The sequence below is a fragment of the Cynara cardunculus genome, assembly GCF_001531365.2.
Source record: "Cynara cardunculus var. scolymus isolate 2C chromosome LG 14, CcrdV1, whole genome shotgun sequence".
Taxonomy (NCBI): domain Eukaryota; kingdom Viridiplantae; phylum Streptophyta; class Magnoliopsida; order Asterales; family Asteraceae; genus Cynara; species Cynara cardunculus.
This window is the reverse complement of record NC_037541.1, coordinates 9,109,060-9,124,944: the sequence shown is the minus strand read 5'-3', so window position 1 is coordinate 9,124,944 and position 15,885 is coordinate 9,109,060. Positions and strand designations below refer to the sequence as shown.

The 15,885-nt window shown below is 35.1% G+C and overlaps 1 protein-coding gene across 1 annotated transcript; it reads left to right on the top strand.

Annotated features, from left to right (window-relative positions):
• The first annotated feature begins 4,476 nt into the window (after positions 1-4,476).
• LOC112526413 lies at positions 4,477-5,275 on the top strand. The gene is made up of 3 exons (XM_025136697.1): positions 4,477-4,745; positions 4,897-5,101; positions 5,177-5,275. Exons 1-3 carry the CDS (start codon positions 4,477-4,479, stop codon positions 5,273-5,275), a joined length of 573 nt encoding a protein of 190 aa, XP_024992465.1.
• The last annotated feature ends 10,610 nt before the right edge of the window (positions 5,276-15,885 follow it).

The window sequence follows — 15,885 nt, the reverse complement described above, 5'->3', positions numbered from 1 at the left end:
AYATTTTGATAGTTCATGTTTTGTAATAATACTATTTTAGTATTATGAGAATGATGATGTGAATTATATGTATTTGAGATGTGAGGGTTGTTACATTAAATATAGCGTATCATCAATAAACTGGTGGGCTCCAGTATTCAGACGACACATTTCGAGGTCTTGTACGACAGAGACTGTCGGACACCATTATATTGCAATGAAGTGGGAAAGAAACAGTTAGACGAGCTAGAAATTGTTCAGTTAACAGTAGATAGGATCAATCATATTCATGAATGCTTAAAGATAGCTCAAGACTATTAGAAAAGCTACACTGACATATGTCGTAAACCGATAGATATTCAGGTAGGGTACAATGTGTTATCGAAAGTATCTCCATGGAAATGGATCATTCACTTTTGGAAAAAGAGGAAAAATATGAGTTTGAGGTACATCGTTTCTTTTGTAATCAATGATCGGGTTGGTGACGTAGCATACAAGTTAGAACTTCCAGCAGTGCTCAATGGGATTCACAACACCTTCTACGTGTTTAATCTGGGAAAGTGTTTTAGTTGATTCTGATCAGGAAATATTGTTACCAGAAATTCAGGTGGATGAGAAACTACAATATATCAAAGAGCTAGAAGCAGTTATTGATTACAGAGTTCACAGGTTGAGAAGTAAAGAGATTAGTTTAGTGAAGGTACAATGGCATTATCATAAAAGTCAATAGGCTATTTGGAAATCAGAATCTGAAATTAGATCTAAATATCTTGTTTGTTTGAATGAATGAATTCTGGGACAGAATTCCTTTAAGGGGTAGATGTTGTAATACCTTGGTGTATTAAATTATTGGGTTTAATTCAAAAGTCCAAGGGTGGAGTGTGTCACTTTCTAGTTTTAGATGGTTCTTTATGGAAAGTTAGAAGACTCATGTAAGTGGGTTACTTCCTCATCATTTCTTCCATATGAACCTTGAGTAGGTGGGTGGGTGTGTGTGTGTGTTTGAGGTTCCAGGAGCTATCTCTTTAGAGGAATTGATGAATAAGGATGTGGAATTTTATATTTGGATTTTATCTTGAGAAGGTATTTTCTTACTCACCTTTCATTTTAAACCCTAAGATAACCATCCCTTTATTTTTCTTTTTAGTTAATTTTAGTCTAGTTTTAGATTATTAGGGTTGGGTTTCTCTTTGTTAAATCTTTAGAAGTAATTGATCTTAAAATATTGATTTCCTCTTTTTGGCAAGTTAGTTTATAATTATTTCAAGTTTGAAAGCATTTGAGTAAACGTGGGTTTGTGCAGTTGGGTTCTTAAGGTTTGTTGGACAAAGTTGGATTAAACCCATTTACTTTGATTATTCAAATGAATTTGAGTGATGAGAATTTGTTTTAGTAACTTTGTTGGTTAATCCTATGGTCTAAACTTATGATTTGTTAGTTTAAAAAGCACGAGTTTGATTTTGTTTGGCTATGGCAAAAATCTGGAAGTGTAGGTTCGAAAACAGAGAAAGAAGAAGGAAACAGTGAACGGCGTGACTAGGTCGTGTGGCAGGTCGCAGGATTAACTATTTTGATTGGTCAAGCTAGTTTGGAATTCCCGAGCTAGTTTGTTCGCTAGTTTAAACTAGTGAACACCTCTGAGTCGTTTTAAATCATTATCACTGCTAGGTTGGGGGAGTTAGCAATCTATCTAAAAGAGGGGTGACAAGAGGCGATTTTGGGGAGACTCCTTCATCAAGATTACAACGGATTGAAGCACCGAGACCATTACGATGCAATTTATTAACGAAGATCAATCTATTGATCATGGGTATTGCAATTCAAAGGGAGTTCTTACATATTTTAGATTTTTGTTTGAGAGACCATTGTTTAGATTCATAAATTCTTCTATTATTTTGCGTTACAATACCCCCCCCCCCCAACATGAACTAATCTTTAGAGGTTGGGGGTTGGGTTACTTTTGGATTACAAACATATGAACATATAAAGTTGTGATTTTTTCTAGACTTCTCTATTTAATGAAGCATATGATTTAAAGGTTAATGCTTTTGTGAGTCTGATCAACTTTCAATTGATTTGTTTGTTATAAGTTAAATTTGAGAGAATTAAATTGTAACTCGAATTGGGATTATATGCCTAAGGTGAGAACTTGGATAGAGATATACCAATTAAGTCTTAGTACGATTCACAATCTTGTTTCTAAGGAATTTCTGGTTACAGGTGTTGAGATTGAGAGATAAAACAACTGTTTTCCGAAAATATTCCTGTTATTATTCGAGAGAGGATAATAGGAGTTCGAGTGATTGTGTATTCATTAGTTGAATTGTCTAGCAATGATCCAATTGAAGTGTTTTGTGTGAAATCCTTTAAAATCCAACTCCTAACTGATTTTCTCCCTATAACGTTTCCAAGCTTCACTCTTGCAGTTCTTTAAGATCTCCCTTTGTCTAATTAATCCAGTCATCCAATTCAGATTGTCCAATTAATAGTAGTTATAGTCATTGTGTTACTTAGTACCTAGTTCCTCTTTTGTTCGATACTCGTACTTATTGTACATATTACTTGATTCAATCCACCCACTTGCGGTTAGATTAAGGGGGTTGTAAACCTGCCTATCAAGTTTTTGGTGCCGCTATTGGAGAACTAGTTTTGCTCTAATAACACTACTAACTATGATTATTATTACATTGGATACTTTATTTTATTTTACTTGCTTTTCAATTATTCATTATTTCTCGGGTTCATAGATTTTCTCTTTCTGAATTACAGGATTTAGGGTTTATGCTAAGAAGTTCTAGAGATAAAAATCTAGAACCATTCGATCTAGATATTGAAAGGACCGCGCGTAAAAATTGAGGAAAGAATCAAAAGCTAGAAAGTTAAGGCAAATGGGAGAAGAACGACCTGAAGACGAGGTTCACCCACTTCTACCACCTCCACCCCGTATTCCCATGAGGGCTTATGCCAATCGAACCTATGCAAACATAAATATTGGCATACAAGCACCCCACATTTGAGATAAAATGTGGCACATTTAACCTAGTTTAAGAAAACCAATTTGGAGGGGCACGGACTGGAAGGCCCTCATGGACATATTCGCTCATTTGAGAAAGTATGCAACACTTTCAAGACGAATGGAGTGCTGCAAGATGCTATCAAACTTCAGTTACTTCCCATTCTCTCTAAGAGGCAAAACAACTACTTGGGAAGAGAATCTTCCAAATGGTCAGATAAACATTTAGACTGGGATGGTGATTGCCTTCCTTTTAGAAATTATTCCATCGGACCGAACTGCCCAATTGATGGCCGAGATTACACATTTCGTTTAGTGGGATCAAGAATCCTTATATGAGGCTTGGGAAAGATACAAAGACATGTTGAATAGGTGTCGTCATCATGGTCTCCATGGATGGGTCATTATTCAAACTTTCTTCAGCGGCTTACATCCTCAGTATAAGAATGACATCACTTTAGTTGCTGAAGGTGCCTTAATGAACAAAACGTATGACGAAGCGATCAAGCTAATTGAAAACCTATCTGAGCACAGTTGTGCCACACCAAGGTCGCCAGTCAGAAGGGTGGCTTGTATTCAAAAGTCTGAAGAGTTAAAGGAAATAAAAGCCAAATAACAACTATTACCATCCAACTGAAGGGAGCCGCTATACAATCATCATCTCAGTTTGATGTACGAATTCCATAATACTATCCACCATTTTGTGATTCGCAACAACCAGAGTAGGTTCAGTTTATGTATAAATAGGAATAACCATCCTCGGAATGATCCATTCTCCAACACTTACAACGAGGGATGGAAAAAAACATCCCAATTTTGCATGGAATCTATGGAACAACAACAACAATATCTTGGTAAAAAATTCTAACTTTTCGTCTTCTTCTCAGTCTAATAATATTTATCATCCTCCAAGTTATCATCAAAGAAAGATGAAGGGCATACTTCAGAAAAAAGTCAAGACTTAAGATGATGATGAAGCTTGTGTCCAAGATGGATACTGTTGTTGAAGGGTTGACATCATCAATAGGCACGCTGGCATCCACTATTAATATAGTGAAATCTGCAACTGATCAGAACACAACCTCAATTCAGATCTTGGAAAGCCAAGTGGGACAAGTAGCAGACGCCCTTCAAACTCGGATCCAAGGCCAATTCCCTAGTCATCCAATTCACACTCTGGAGGTCCCAAGTTCAAATCCAAGGAGGAATAAAAATTTCCTTGTGGCTACGGAGGTTCAAATTCGGTGACTCCGAGCTATCTGCAAAAGTAGGTGGTCGCTCTAGGATTAGTCGGCTCACATAGCGGGTTGGATATCCAGGTTAATAAAAAAACATGGGAAGACTGCAAGGCCATTCATTTAAGGAATGGTAAGGAGCTCATTAAGGTCCCTATGAGAGAACCTGTGGTTAAGGACACTACAAGGAAAGCTACTAAAGATGAAGCCATAGAGGTAGAGGAAGTAGAAGAAGATGAGTAAATTGAAATGGAGAATCCTGAGAATAAGAAAAAAGAAGAAGAGAGCATTCCACCAAAGCAGACAGTTAAACCGAGGATACCGTATCCTAACCATTTGAAAGCTCACAAGGATGATGTTCAATTTTCTAAATTTCTTGAAGTTTTTAAGAAATTGCATATTATTATCCCTTTTGAAGATGCCTTGGCACAAAATCCCTCATATGTGAAATTTCTAAAAGACATCCTCTCTAACAAGAGGAAGATTGAGGAGCATGCAGCAGTTGCATTCACTGAAAAGTGTAGCGTAATTATCCAACAAAAGCTTCCCTCGAAGCTTAAAGATCCAGGGAGTTTCACTATCCCTATTTATATATGGAATTTTGAGTTTATCAAAGCCTTATGTGATTTGGGGGCAAATAAATAATATATTATCATTGTCTATTTTTAGGAAACGGGGATTGGGAGAAGTGCAACCAACGAGTGTGACCCTTCAGCTAGCTGACAGATCCATAAAATACGCATATGGGATTGTTGAAGATGTGTTGATCAAAGTAAACAAATTCTACTTCCCAGTTGATTTTGTGGTTTTGGACATGGATGAAGACAAAGAGATACCCATGATCCTTGGCCGACCGTTCCTAGCTACTGGGGGAGTATTGATTGATATGTAAAGAGGTAATCTGAAACTCAGGGTAGGAAATGAACAAGTTGTTTTCTATGTGTTTCAGGCAGCAAAACATATATTAGAGTCAGATGAATGCTACCGATTGGATGTTACTGACCAAATAATTAGAGAAGTTTACGAGCAACAAGAATCTGGTGACTAATGGGATGATGTGTTGATCGGCATCAAAACTGATCCAGAGTGTGAATGTGTAATGAAACACAATGCATTACCAACATTCAAATGACCTCGAAGACCGGTAATTGAATATCTGGGAGCACCTATTCCTAAATTCCAATCATCATCCAAGACACCACTAGCTTGAGCTTAAACCATTACTAGCACATCTAAAGTATGCTTATTTGGGGGACAAAGAAACACTTCCCGCTATCATATCTTCTCATATGAGTTCTGAAAAGAAAAAGAAACTTTTGAGAGTCCTCTAGACCATCAAACTGCCATTGGATGGACAACAACTGATCTTAAAGGCCTAAGTCCCGCCTTTTGCACACATAAAATTAATCTGGAAGAAGGGCACCGACCAACAGTTCAACATCATCGTTGGCTTAACCCTAACTTGAAGAAAGTGGGTTCGGAAGGAAATTCTAAAACTTCTTGATGTTGGGATCATATATCCTACAACCCTTGGGTGAACTCAGTCCAGGTAGTACCAAAGAAGGGGGCATCATAGTCGTCCGAAATAACAATAATGAACTTATTCTATGTCGGACAGTAACGGGCTAGAGAATGTGTATTGACTATAGGAAGCTGAATGATGCAACTTGGAAAACCCACTTCCCACTTCCCTTCATTGACTAGATGTTGGAGCAATTAGAAGGTTTGAATACTACTATTTCTTGGATGGATATTCAAGGTATAACCAAATACCAATCACCCCGGAAGATCAAGAGAAGACAACCTTCACCTGCCCTTATGTTAGGTTTGCTTATTGGAGGATGCCATTTGGATTGTGTATGCTCCAATAACATTTTAGAGGTGCGTGATTGCAATCTTCTCAGATATGGTGGAACTAACTATAGAATTCTTCATAGATGACTTCTCAATATTTGGACCTTCATTTGACACATGCTTAGAACATATGGAAGTCGTCCTATAAAGATATTAAGAAATAAGCTTGGTCTTAAACTGGGAGAAGTGTCACTTCATGGTGACAGAAGGAATAGTGCTTGGCCACAAGGTCTCAAAGGAAGGGATAGAGGTAGAAAAGCGAAGGTCGCATTGATTGAGAATCTACCATATCTTCTGGGACATGCTGGTATTTTCGTTGATTCATCAAGGATTTCTTTCAAAATTACTAAACCCTTGTGTGCTTTATTAATTAAAGATGCCAAATTTGATTTTGCTTATGATTGTATCTTTGCCTTTGAGAGGTTGAAGAAGGAATTAATTTAAGCACTGATCCTTATGGCACCTGATTATAATGTGTCATTCATACTTATGTGTGATGCAAGTGATATTGCAGTAGGTGTTGTGTTGAGGCAAAGGAAAGAGAAAGGCTATATGTTATTTACTACGCTAGCAAGACATTAGACTAGGCTCAAGTCAACTATGTAACCACTGAGAAGGAGCTACTCATAGTAGTCTACGTCTACGAAAAGTTCCAATCATTTCTAGTTGGTGCCAAGGAAATTGTCTACATATACATCACTCAGCCTTAAAGTACTTAATGACCAAGAAGAATGCGAAACCGAGGCTCATCCGGTGGGTATTACTGCTTCAAGAGTTTGATCCAGAAACATTGGATAGAAAAGGCTCCGAGAATACAGTGGCATACCACCTTTCACGTCTGGAAGGGAATAAAGAGCATTCTACTGATGAATCAGTCATCAATGATGCATTTTCGGATGAACAATTACTTAAGATCAGTCATTCAGAGCCATAGTATGTTGATATAGTGAACTTCCTATTGGGGGCAGTGATACCATATGGTATGAATTCTCATCAGAAAATGAAGTTCCTTTCAGATGAAAAAGTACTTTTGGGATGAGCCATACCTGTCATACTCTAGAGATAAAACAACTATTTTTTTGGGAATAACTCTTTATCATTCGAGAAAGGGTGACAGGAGTTCGAATGATTGTGTATTCATTAATTGAATTGTCTAGAAATGATCCAACTGAAGTGTTTTGTGTGAAACCCTTTGAAGCCCAACTCCTAACTACTTTTCCCCCTATAACGTTTCCAAGCTTCGCTCTTGCAGTTCTTTAAGATTTCCCTTCGTTTAATCAATCAGTTAATTAATTAATCTAATCATCCAATTCATATCGTCCAATTAATTGTATTTATAGTCATTGTGTTACTTAATACCTAGCTCCTCTGGTTCAATACTCGTACTTACTATACATATTACTTGATTCAACATGTACACTTGCAGTTAGATTTAGGGGGGTGTAAACCCGCCTATCAGCAAGTATGGTGGCGACTAGGCGAGGAGAGAGGTCATTAAAGCCAGTGACGGTAAAGAGTGGTCGTCGAGATCTGGGATGTAGTGCATCATCAAGATTTGGGTCATGTTGTAGTACAGTAGCGAGATCTGTGTTATATCTCCGACGTTCTTGGAATGGGAAGAGTAAGATGACTTGAAACTCTGGCATCAAACTCATCTACATGATACGTTGGACTTTCACTACACTCTCTCCAAATGGAAGTTCCTCCGTTTTGATACATTGTTTTTGTTTGCCTTTCTTTCTCTGTTGTCTTTTGCATTGCTTTATAATCGTCCACTCAACCCTAAAGGAGAAACATATCTGAAAACACAACCATCTGAGTAACTTTTTGATATTGGATTGCTTTCTGAATTGGGATTGATTTTTTAGGCTAATTTTATTTATATTAAAATGTATATACAATTAATTAAGGCAATGACATTTATATTTATAGATTTGGTTAGTTGCTATCTAATTTAGAAAATTACTAATATACCCATTTAATTAATTAAGGCAATAGCATTTATTATATAAAGTTGTTGGTTGATATTGAATCTTACAGTTATTATAAACTAGTGAGTTATCAGGCTCATATCTATACTTATAATAAATAACTTGGATGACACGTGTCATCTTTTGGTGAGGCGGATTTCTTGTTTTCCTGCCTAAACACGTATCTAGACACAATTTACATTAGTGGTTCAATTAGACTCATTTGAACGTATCTAGACACAATTTACATTAACAGTTCAATTATACCAATTTGATTGATCACTACTAAAAAATGTGGTTTTTTCAACGGCAAAATCCGTAGGAAAAACAACTATCTGACGGATATTGTCATCGGAAAAACCCACGCCGTTAAATGCAAATTCCGTTTGAAATCTGTCGATAATGTTCAAAAAAGTTTTATTTATATTTTTTCCTTCCAAAAATATATATGTAGAAGAAGTTCAATATTTTCGATGAATAATAATTTTTATAATAAAAAAATATATTCCATTGGAATTTATTAAAAAAAGTTTTTTTTTCTTATAAAACATATATTTTTTTTAAATAAATTCCGACGGAATATAACTTTTTATTAGAAAATTACAATTCGTTGGATTTTTTTTAAACATATTTTTTTGGAAGAGAAAAGAATAAAAAAAAAGTTTTCTTAAACATTTCCGATGGAGTATAATTAAATATAAAAATCAATTCAAATACATCCTAAATTTTAATTAATTAACGCTAATTAATTTATTTAAATAAATTAGACCAATTTTCTGACGGATTTCCGACGGATTTATGATAGTATTAAATAAGTATTAATTACAATTTTTTTTATAAATTCAGTGACGGATTTGTGGGGATTTGTGGCGGACATCAACAAAAGTTGACTTTTCTTGATTATACAGAGCTTTGAAATATAAAGAGTTTTACTTTAGAGTTATTTCAAGAGTACAAGTCTAAGTCTGAAGTCATTATTCAGAGTTATACTTAATAGTTATTTCAAGAGTACAAGTCTGAAAAGTTGTTCTAAATTTACCGCTAAATTTAAATTCAATTTACTGATATAGTTTCATTTCTAAATTTAATTTTATTATAGGGTTAACTTCATTTTAACTAATTATTTATATAGTTTTGTAACACCACATACCACACATTGCATGTAACATATACTTCATACGGAAGAAATACATGTTTATATACCACTTAGGTCCTATAGTACAAGAATCTACCAGTATAACATGGCTCAAAAATTCAAAATACATTTCTTGTACTAATTATCGTTCATCAGACAATACTATACATCATAAACAATTCTTCATGTAGATAAGCATTTAGGAAAATATCATATTTTCCCCTTCCCCTTACCGTCCGTACCTCCTGCAATACATAGTTAAAATCACAAAACGAGGGTTAGACCGAAAGGTCTAGTGAGTTACCGTATTTAAGTTATTGCAGGATGATAATCACCAAAACTTTTTAAATAAAACAACTTTTCACATATATAATCAATATTATGAACAAATGAGGGCATATTACTAGTTTCTTCCCATTTTCAAGCCAAGCATTCAGCTATTCAAATAACATACCTTTGAACCAAACAGGTTTCATATAATGCCACTTTTTAAACCTTTTCTATCAAACAAGGTTTTTTTAAAGTTTCAGGCCAAACCTGTTATTTTCTCCTCAATAACATCCAGACTACAATTTTCAATAAGAACATTGATCCTAAATCTTTAAATCACAAAGAAATAAAGATTCTAAACCACGGTAATCTTAAGGGATATAATAGAAAGAGTTATATCATTCAACACACATACAAATGCGACCTTTATATCAAATGTACACTCTCCTTGATATGCCACCCTTATCCCATGGTACACCTCTCCTTGATATGTCACCCTTATCCCATGGTACACCTCTCCTTGATATGCCACCCTTATCCCATGGTACACCTCTCCTTGATATGCCATCCTTATTTTCTCTTCAAAACATTCTACAAAAACAATTCCAAATAGACCGCAGTCAATGGAATTATTATCAATCCAAAATCATTTACATCAAATTTTCTATTTTATGATAAAATAACAATTTTTATCAATCAAGCACAAGGCATAGTACAAATCCGGTCAACATGGCTTGACCGGACTTCATCTCCGGTCAAATCTTGGCCGGTTTACCATATCCGGACAACACATCGCTCAAGGCTTGTCCGATTTAACACTTAGAATAAATTCCAACACTTTTGTCCGGATAACAAGTCCGGACAATACATCGCCTAAGGCTTGTCCGATTTAAAAAAATAATCCAGACACCCTTTAGTCGTATTCCTACTTCTCCGTTCAAAATACTTGGTATAAACTCAATAATCATAAATCGCTCAACACTTGTTCGGTTTAAGACTAAACCGCTTAAGCCTTAACCGGTTTAGGGTTTAAATCGCCCAACCCTTATCCTGTTTATGGTTTAAATCGCTTATGCCTTGACCGGATTAAGGCTAATCCGCCTAACACTTGTCCAGTTTAAGACTAACCCGGACAATACTCCAGTGAATAACTTTTAAATCAAAAATAAAGTTCTATATCCAATTATACAATTATGAAGAGTTAAAAAGTAGTAAGAATCACTTATCTTAAAAGTCTTTTGAAAATAATTGAATCTACTTTGCTTCAAAAAGTATCCGGTCAACCTCCTCTTTCTTTAAAACGCTCAAACTTTTAAAATAGCAAGAAGAGGAGAAATGGAGGCTAAGCCCTCCCTTTATACCTTTCTAAAACTGGAAGGTTGACTAAACAGCCCCCTTCCCACGTACACCCACTTCATGCATACACATGCATTCATACTCACACACACAATATGCATGTATGCTCATGTATACATATCATATTTTATATGCATTTCATTTTGACTTACCACATATACATACTCTCATACATGCATCTATATTATGCACATAATTTTCACATACTAGCATGATCAAATGTAACAAATTTATCATGCTATCACGTAATCACTTATCAAGTGATCACACATTAATTACCTTGGGTGATAATCAGGATCCAGTTATCATAAGTTTCATTTCTAAATTCAAGTCTGAAGAGTTATTATTCAGAATCATTTCAAGAGTACAAGTCTGAAGTAGTATCGTACTTTCGATGATCATTCATATCTGTAAGATAAGTTCCTGACATAATTTAATTTTTTAAATTACCCCGTGTAATACACGGGATCGAACCTAGTATATATATATATATATATATATGTGTGTGTGTGTGTTTGTGTGTGTGTGTGTGTGGGGGGGGGGGGTTTCTTTTGCATACGACATCGCTACTATAAACTTTGCAAACCCATCTTCATCCTTAATTTCATTGATCAATAATTAAAAATGAATATGATTATTTATATTAATAATAAAAATAATTAATAGATATTACTTAAATTAAAGTTGAAAAGGGTAAAATAGTCAAAAGATTTTTTTGAATATATATATTTTTTTCATTTTCATATTTTATTTTTAGTTATAATTAATGGTATACGCGATTTTTTGGTAATAGTTTAAATATTTATTTTTTATTTATATTTTTTCAATATTTTGTGGTTTTATGTTTCATGTTCGTGCTTCATTTTTTTGGTTTCATGTTTAATATTTTCTTGTTTCTGTTTCGTGTTTCAGTGTTTCATGTTTAATATTTTCGTGTTTCAAGATTCGTGTTTCGTGTTTCAGTGTTTCATGTTCTATTTTTAGTGGTGGTTTCAAGCTTTGTGCAAATACGTTAAACATAAACACATCCAAACATAAAAATAATACACACCAATATGATTTCACCAAGTATGCATTCTATCAATTTTTCATAACAATTTCCAATTAAAGATAGTAAACATTAGAACAATAAATTTGAATGATAATGAAATTCGTAGATAAAACAAGAAAAAAAAAGAAAAAAAAATACCATCAGAATCCTCTACAGTTAAACGATCAACATTACAAATCAAAAAAGAACTTATAAATTGATGAACATCATTCTCCACAACGGAACTCCATTTCTTGTTTCCGACAATCGACATAACAAAATAAGATATAAACGTTTCATTTTTCTCAAATACATCACGAACATGGGTTTCATTTAACGAAACTCACTCAAAACCATGAGACTCTTTCCTACCCGCCATTAATGAACATAAGAAAACTTCGAAATTTGCAGTATTCAAAATTTTAGTCTTAGACAAAATTTAGAATAAAAAGTCTAAATCATGAAATAAACGATTATTAAAAAACATTATAAATATCCCACAAATCCAGGTATTAATTAATAGATAATGTCCGTAAATAATCTAACATGATAAAAAGACAATAAAATCCTTTAATATAAAGAAATTTAAAAAAAAGGAAAAAATCTGATTGGCCAAATATTGGTTGCAAAATTTGTATAATTGGGTAGATTTACATTTGATCCCTTCTTTATATATTTTTAAAAAAAGATATTTTAATTAATTGACTAAATTACCTTAATGAGTTGGGAGTTAACAAAATTAGAGAAGAGACTCACTTGTAACAAAATACAAACCACATAGACAAACAATGTCATTGATAAACTGGTATAATAGTACAAACTTTGCAAATCAATCTTAACCATCTATCTAATCTAATGAATATTTGATTCAATGAATATTTTGGTTATTTTCTAATATAAAGCGTTGATTACAATAACTTAACTTTGATAATCTTTTATAAATATCTATCAAATAAATGAACCATCATTATTTTCATAAATATCTCAATCAGTTGGTTTGGATGGTTCGTATTAATGGTCGGGTTTGTAAAATAAACTCCTCTCTCTCTCTCTCTCTCTATATATATATATATATATATATATATATATGTGTGTGTGTGTGTGTGTGTGTGTGCGTGTGTGTGTGTATAAAGGGGAGGGATATTTTGCAAACTAGACCATTTGTACAAACCGTGAAAACCGTTGATTTCATTGTTTATTTTAGTGAATTTTTTTCATGAAATTGTTTAATATGATGAAATTGTTTTTCTATTAATTTTAATAAACAAATTTCATCAAGAAAGAGAAATATATGAAACATTTTAACTTTACATAGAAACAAAAATATATGAAACATTTTCATCAGAATTATTTGAATCAATTGCACCATATTAAACAATTTCATGATTTTTTGTGATAACCGGTTATTCGGATATAAAGTTCGGGGTAGTTTTTGAATTATGGTGGTAACTTAAAGGGGTTGACTTGGTTAAATGTTTAAACTTTTATAAAAACATTCCACTGCCTCAATTTTTTAATATAGTTATGATGAGATATTTTAAATTATCTCATAAGGGTTTTGATAAAAGTTGGTGAGCTTGGTGGTAAAAGAAAGGAGGCTTCCTGTGTGTGTACTTTGAGCTTGAGAAATCAGAATCGAGAAGAGCAAGCAAGTAAAAACAATTTTTTGTGATTCTTGTCCTAGATTATTTGTTGTTGTTATCTGCATCTTCATATCTCGTGATCATAAGGTGAGTTATTTACAAAAACTCCTTATTTGGTAATTTGGGAAATAGAACCGTATGGTTCTCTATATGAGAAGATGTTTATAAAACTATTTCTGGATACTATAATTAGCATGATTGTGAGTTTTTGATATGTGTATATCATGTGAAGTGTTATAACCAGGTTTTAGACAACCTGAGTTGAGGTAATATAAGTACGACTTATCACCCACAAACAGATGGACAAAGTGAAAGAACCATCCAAACTCTCGAAGATATGTTGAGATCTTGTGTCATCGACTTCAGGGGATCATGGAAAGAACATTTGCCGTTGATAGAATTCGCCTACAATAATAGTTATCACTCCAGCATCCAAGCGGCAGCTTATGAAGTCTTATATGGAAGAAAATGTCGAACGCCGTTATGTTGGAATGAGGTAGGTGATGACCATGATCGTCATGAGGGGGAGAAGAAAGCTGAGCCAAAGAAGTCTTCTGCCAGACCACTCAAGATAGTGGACTCTACATCTGCCTTGTTCTCAAAAGGCAAGGAAAAGGCACCAGAGCCTAAAGGCAAAGGCAAAGGCAAAGCTGTGGAGGAGACACCATAGAAGGTGTCGTCAAGCTCAGAGACTCCACAACAAATAAATGAAGAGGAGTACAGCGACCCAACGCTCATTCAAGCATTAAAGGTGTCTCTGGCAGGGGCTCAAGCAAGAAAGGGTAAAGGTCCCATCCCCAGAGCAGGAGAAGGCTCTTCATCAAAATTCCCATAAGTCCAAGGAGAAACGTCCACGGGTACGTTCGACGCTCTACAAGGAACCGTCAAACCTATCCTTGCAGAAGGGTCAACCCAGAGGCTAATACTTGAAGAAGAGGAAGCCAAAGTGCCAGAGTCCGCCACAGTAGGAAGGGTTTCTGAGATATTCGAATCAATGAGCAAGATTCCCATGCAACAAGTACGCACAGAGCCTGTTACTACTGTGGAAGAGATTCTGATGTGGAGATATTCTGCAGTGGACACAGAGCCCCCCTATGATCCAGAGCTCACAGGTATTCCTTCTGCTGATGCCAAGTTCCAGTTCTCTAAGCTCACCAGGCAATGTGAGCAAGTCTTCTCAGAGCACGTGATTGTGTCACTTGAAACAATTTCTCCAAGGACCCTGCTGAAGAGGACGGTGTTCTATGCTCAATACGTTGTGAAGAGGAATGACGGCAACCTGTACACGTTCACAGATGCTGACCTCCACAACCTTTGTGTATTTGATTTGATCTTCTTGCACAAAATACTCAACAAATACATGGAGAGGAGGTCAAGCTATGCTCTGTCGCTTAAAAGGCTTATCGAGGTCATGCGTGCACAAGTGAAGTACTACAGCCAGAAGGACTTCGAGATAGCAATGAGGTTAGCCTAGTCAGATCTTAAGATCACCCCTCCAAACAACATGCCAGAATGGATACTTAGGTGTCATCCAAACTCCATTGTTCACAACCCTGTTTTTGGGTTTGTGTTCTTGGATAAGGATAACATCCTAAGGTTCTTCATTCCGACAGAAGCGAACAAATACTCCACAGAGACCCTTGAATGGATATTCAACAAAGCAGTGGCAGAGGTGAACAAAGGGCATCTAAGGAAGGGTGAAGTGTCTGGCATTCTAGAGGCTATCAAAGTACAAGTCAACTTCAGAGAATAGATCTTCAATGTCTACAGAACCATCAAGACTGACATGCTATATGCCGTAGACGACTATCCAGACTCTGTGGTTGGATAAACTTCTGTAATAGTTTTGGCCTAAGCAACACATTTTTGTAATTCCTTCTTTATGTAATTCTTTTCAGAGATGAATTTTTATCTCCTCTTGTAATTTTTTCAATTAAGTCATTTCTTGCTTTAAATTGTCAATTTTTACTTTTTTATACTTAGGGGGAGATTGTTAGCTCTCATATTTCATTTAATGTAAGAGTATGAAAAAGTATTACTGCAAGTGTTGACAGAAGGGTTCTACCACAGAAAACCACAAAGGACCAACAACAGAAGATATACAAAAGCGTACAAGTCAAGATTGACAGAACCTCTGTTGTCTCTCACAGAGGTTCTGGAAAATGGTCTTCTGTTATCAAGAGCTTACAAGTCATATCCAGCAGAGCCTCTGGGATGTCTCACAGAGGGTCTGCAGTCTATCTTCTGCGAAGAATCACTTCTTACTGTTTTACTTAGGTTTGTTAGCTGCACGTGCTTCTCACGTGACTATGTTTGTAATCTGCTTTATTTGAACGGCTTAGATCATTTCACTTGTCTAGGTCATGTCAGAAAAGCCGTTAGGAACTAGTATAAATAGCA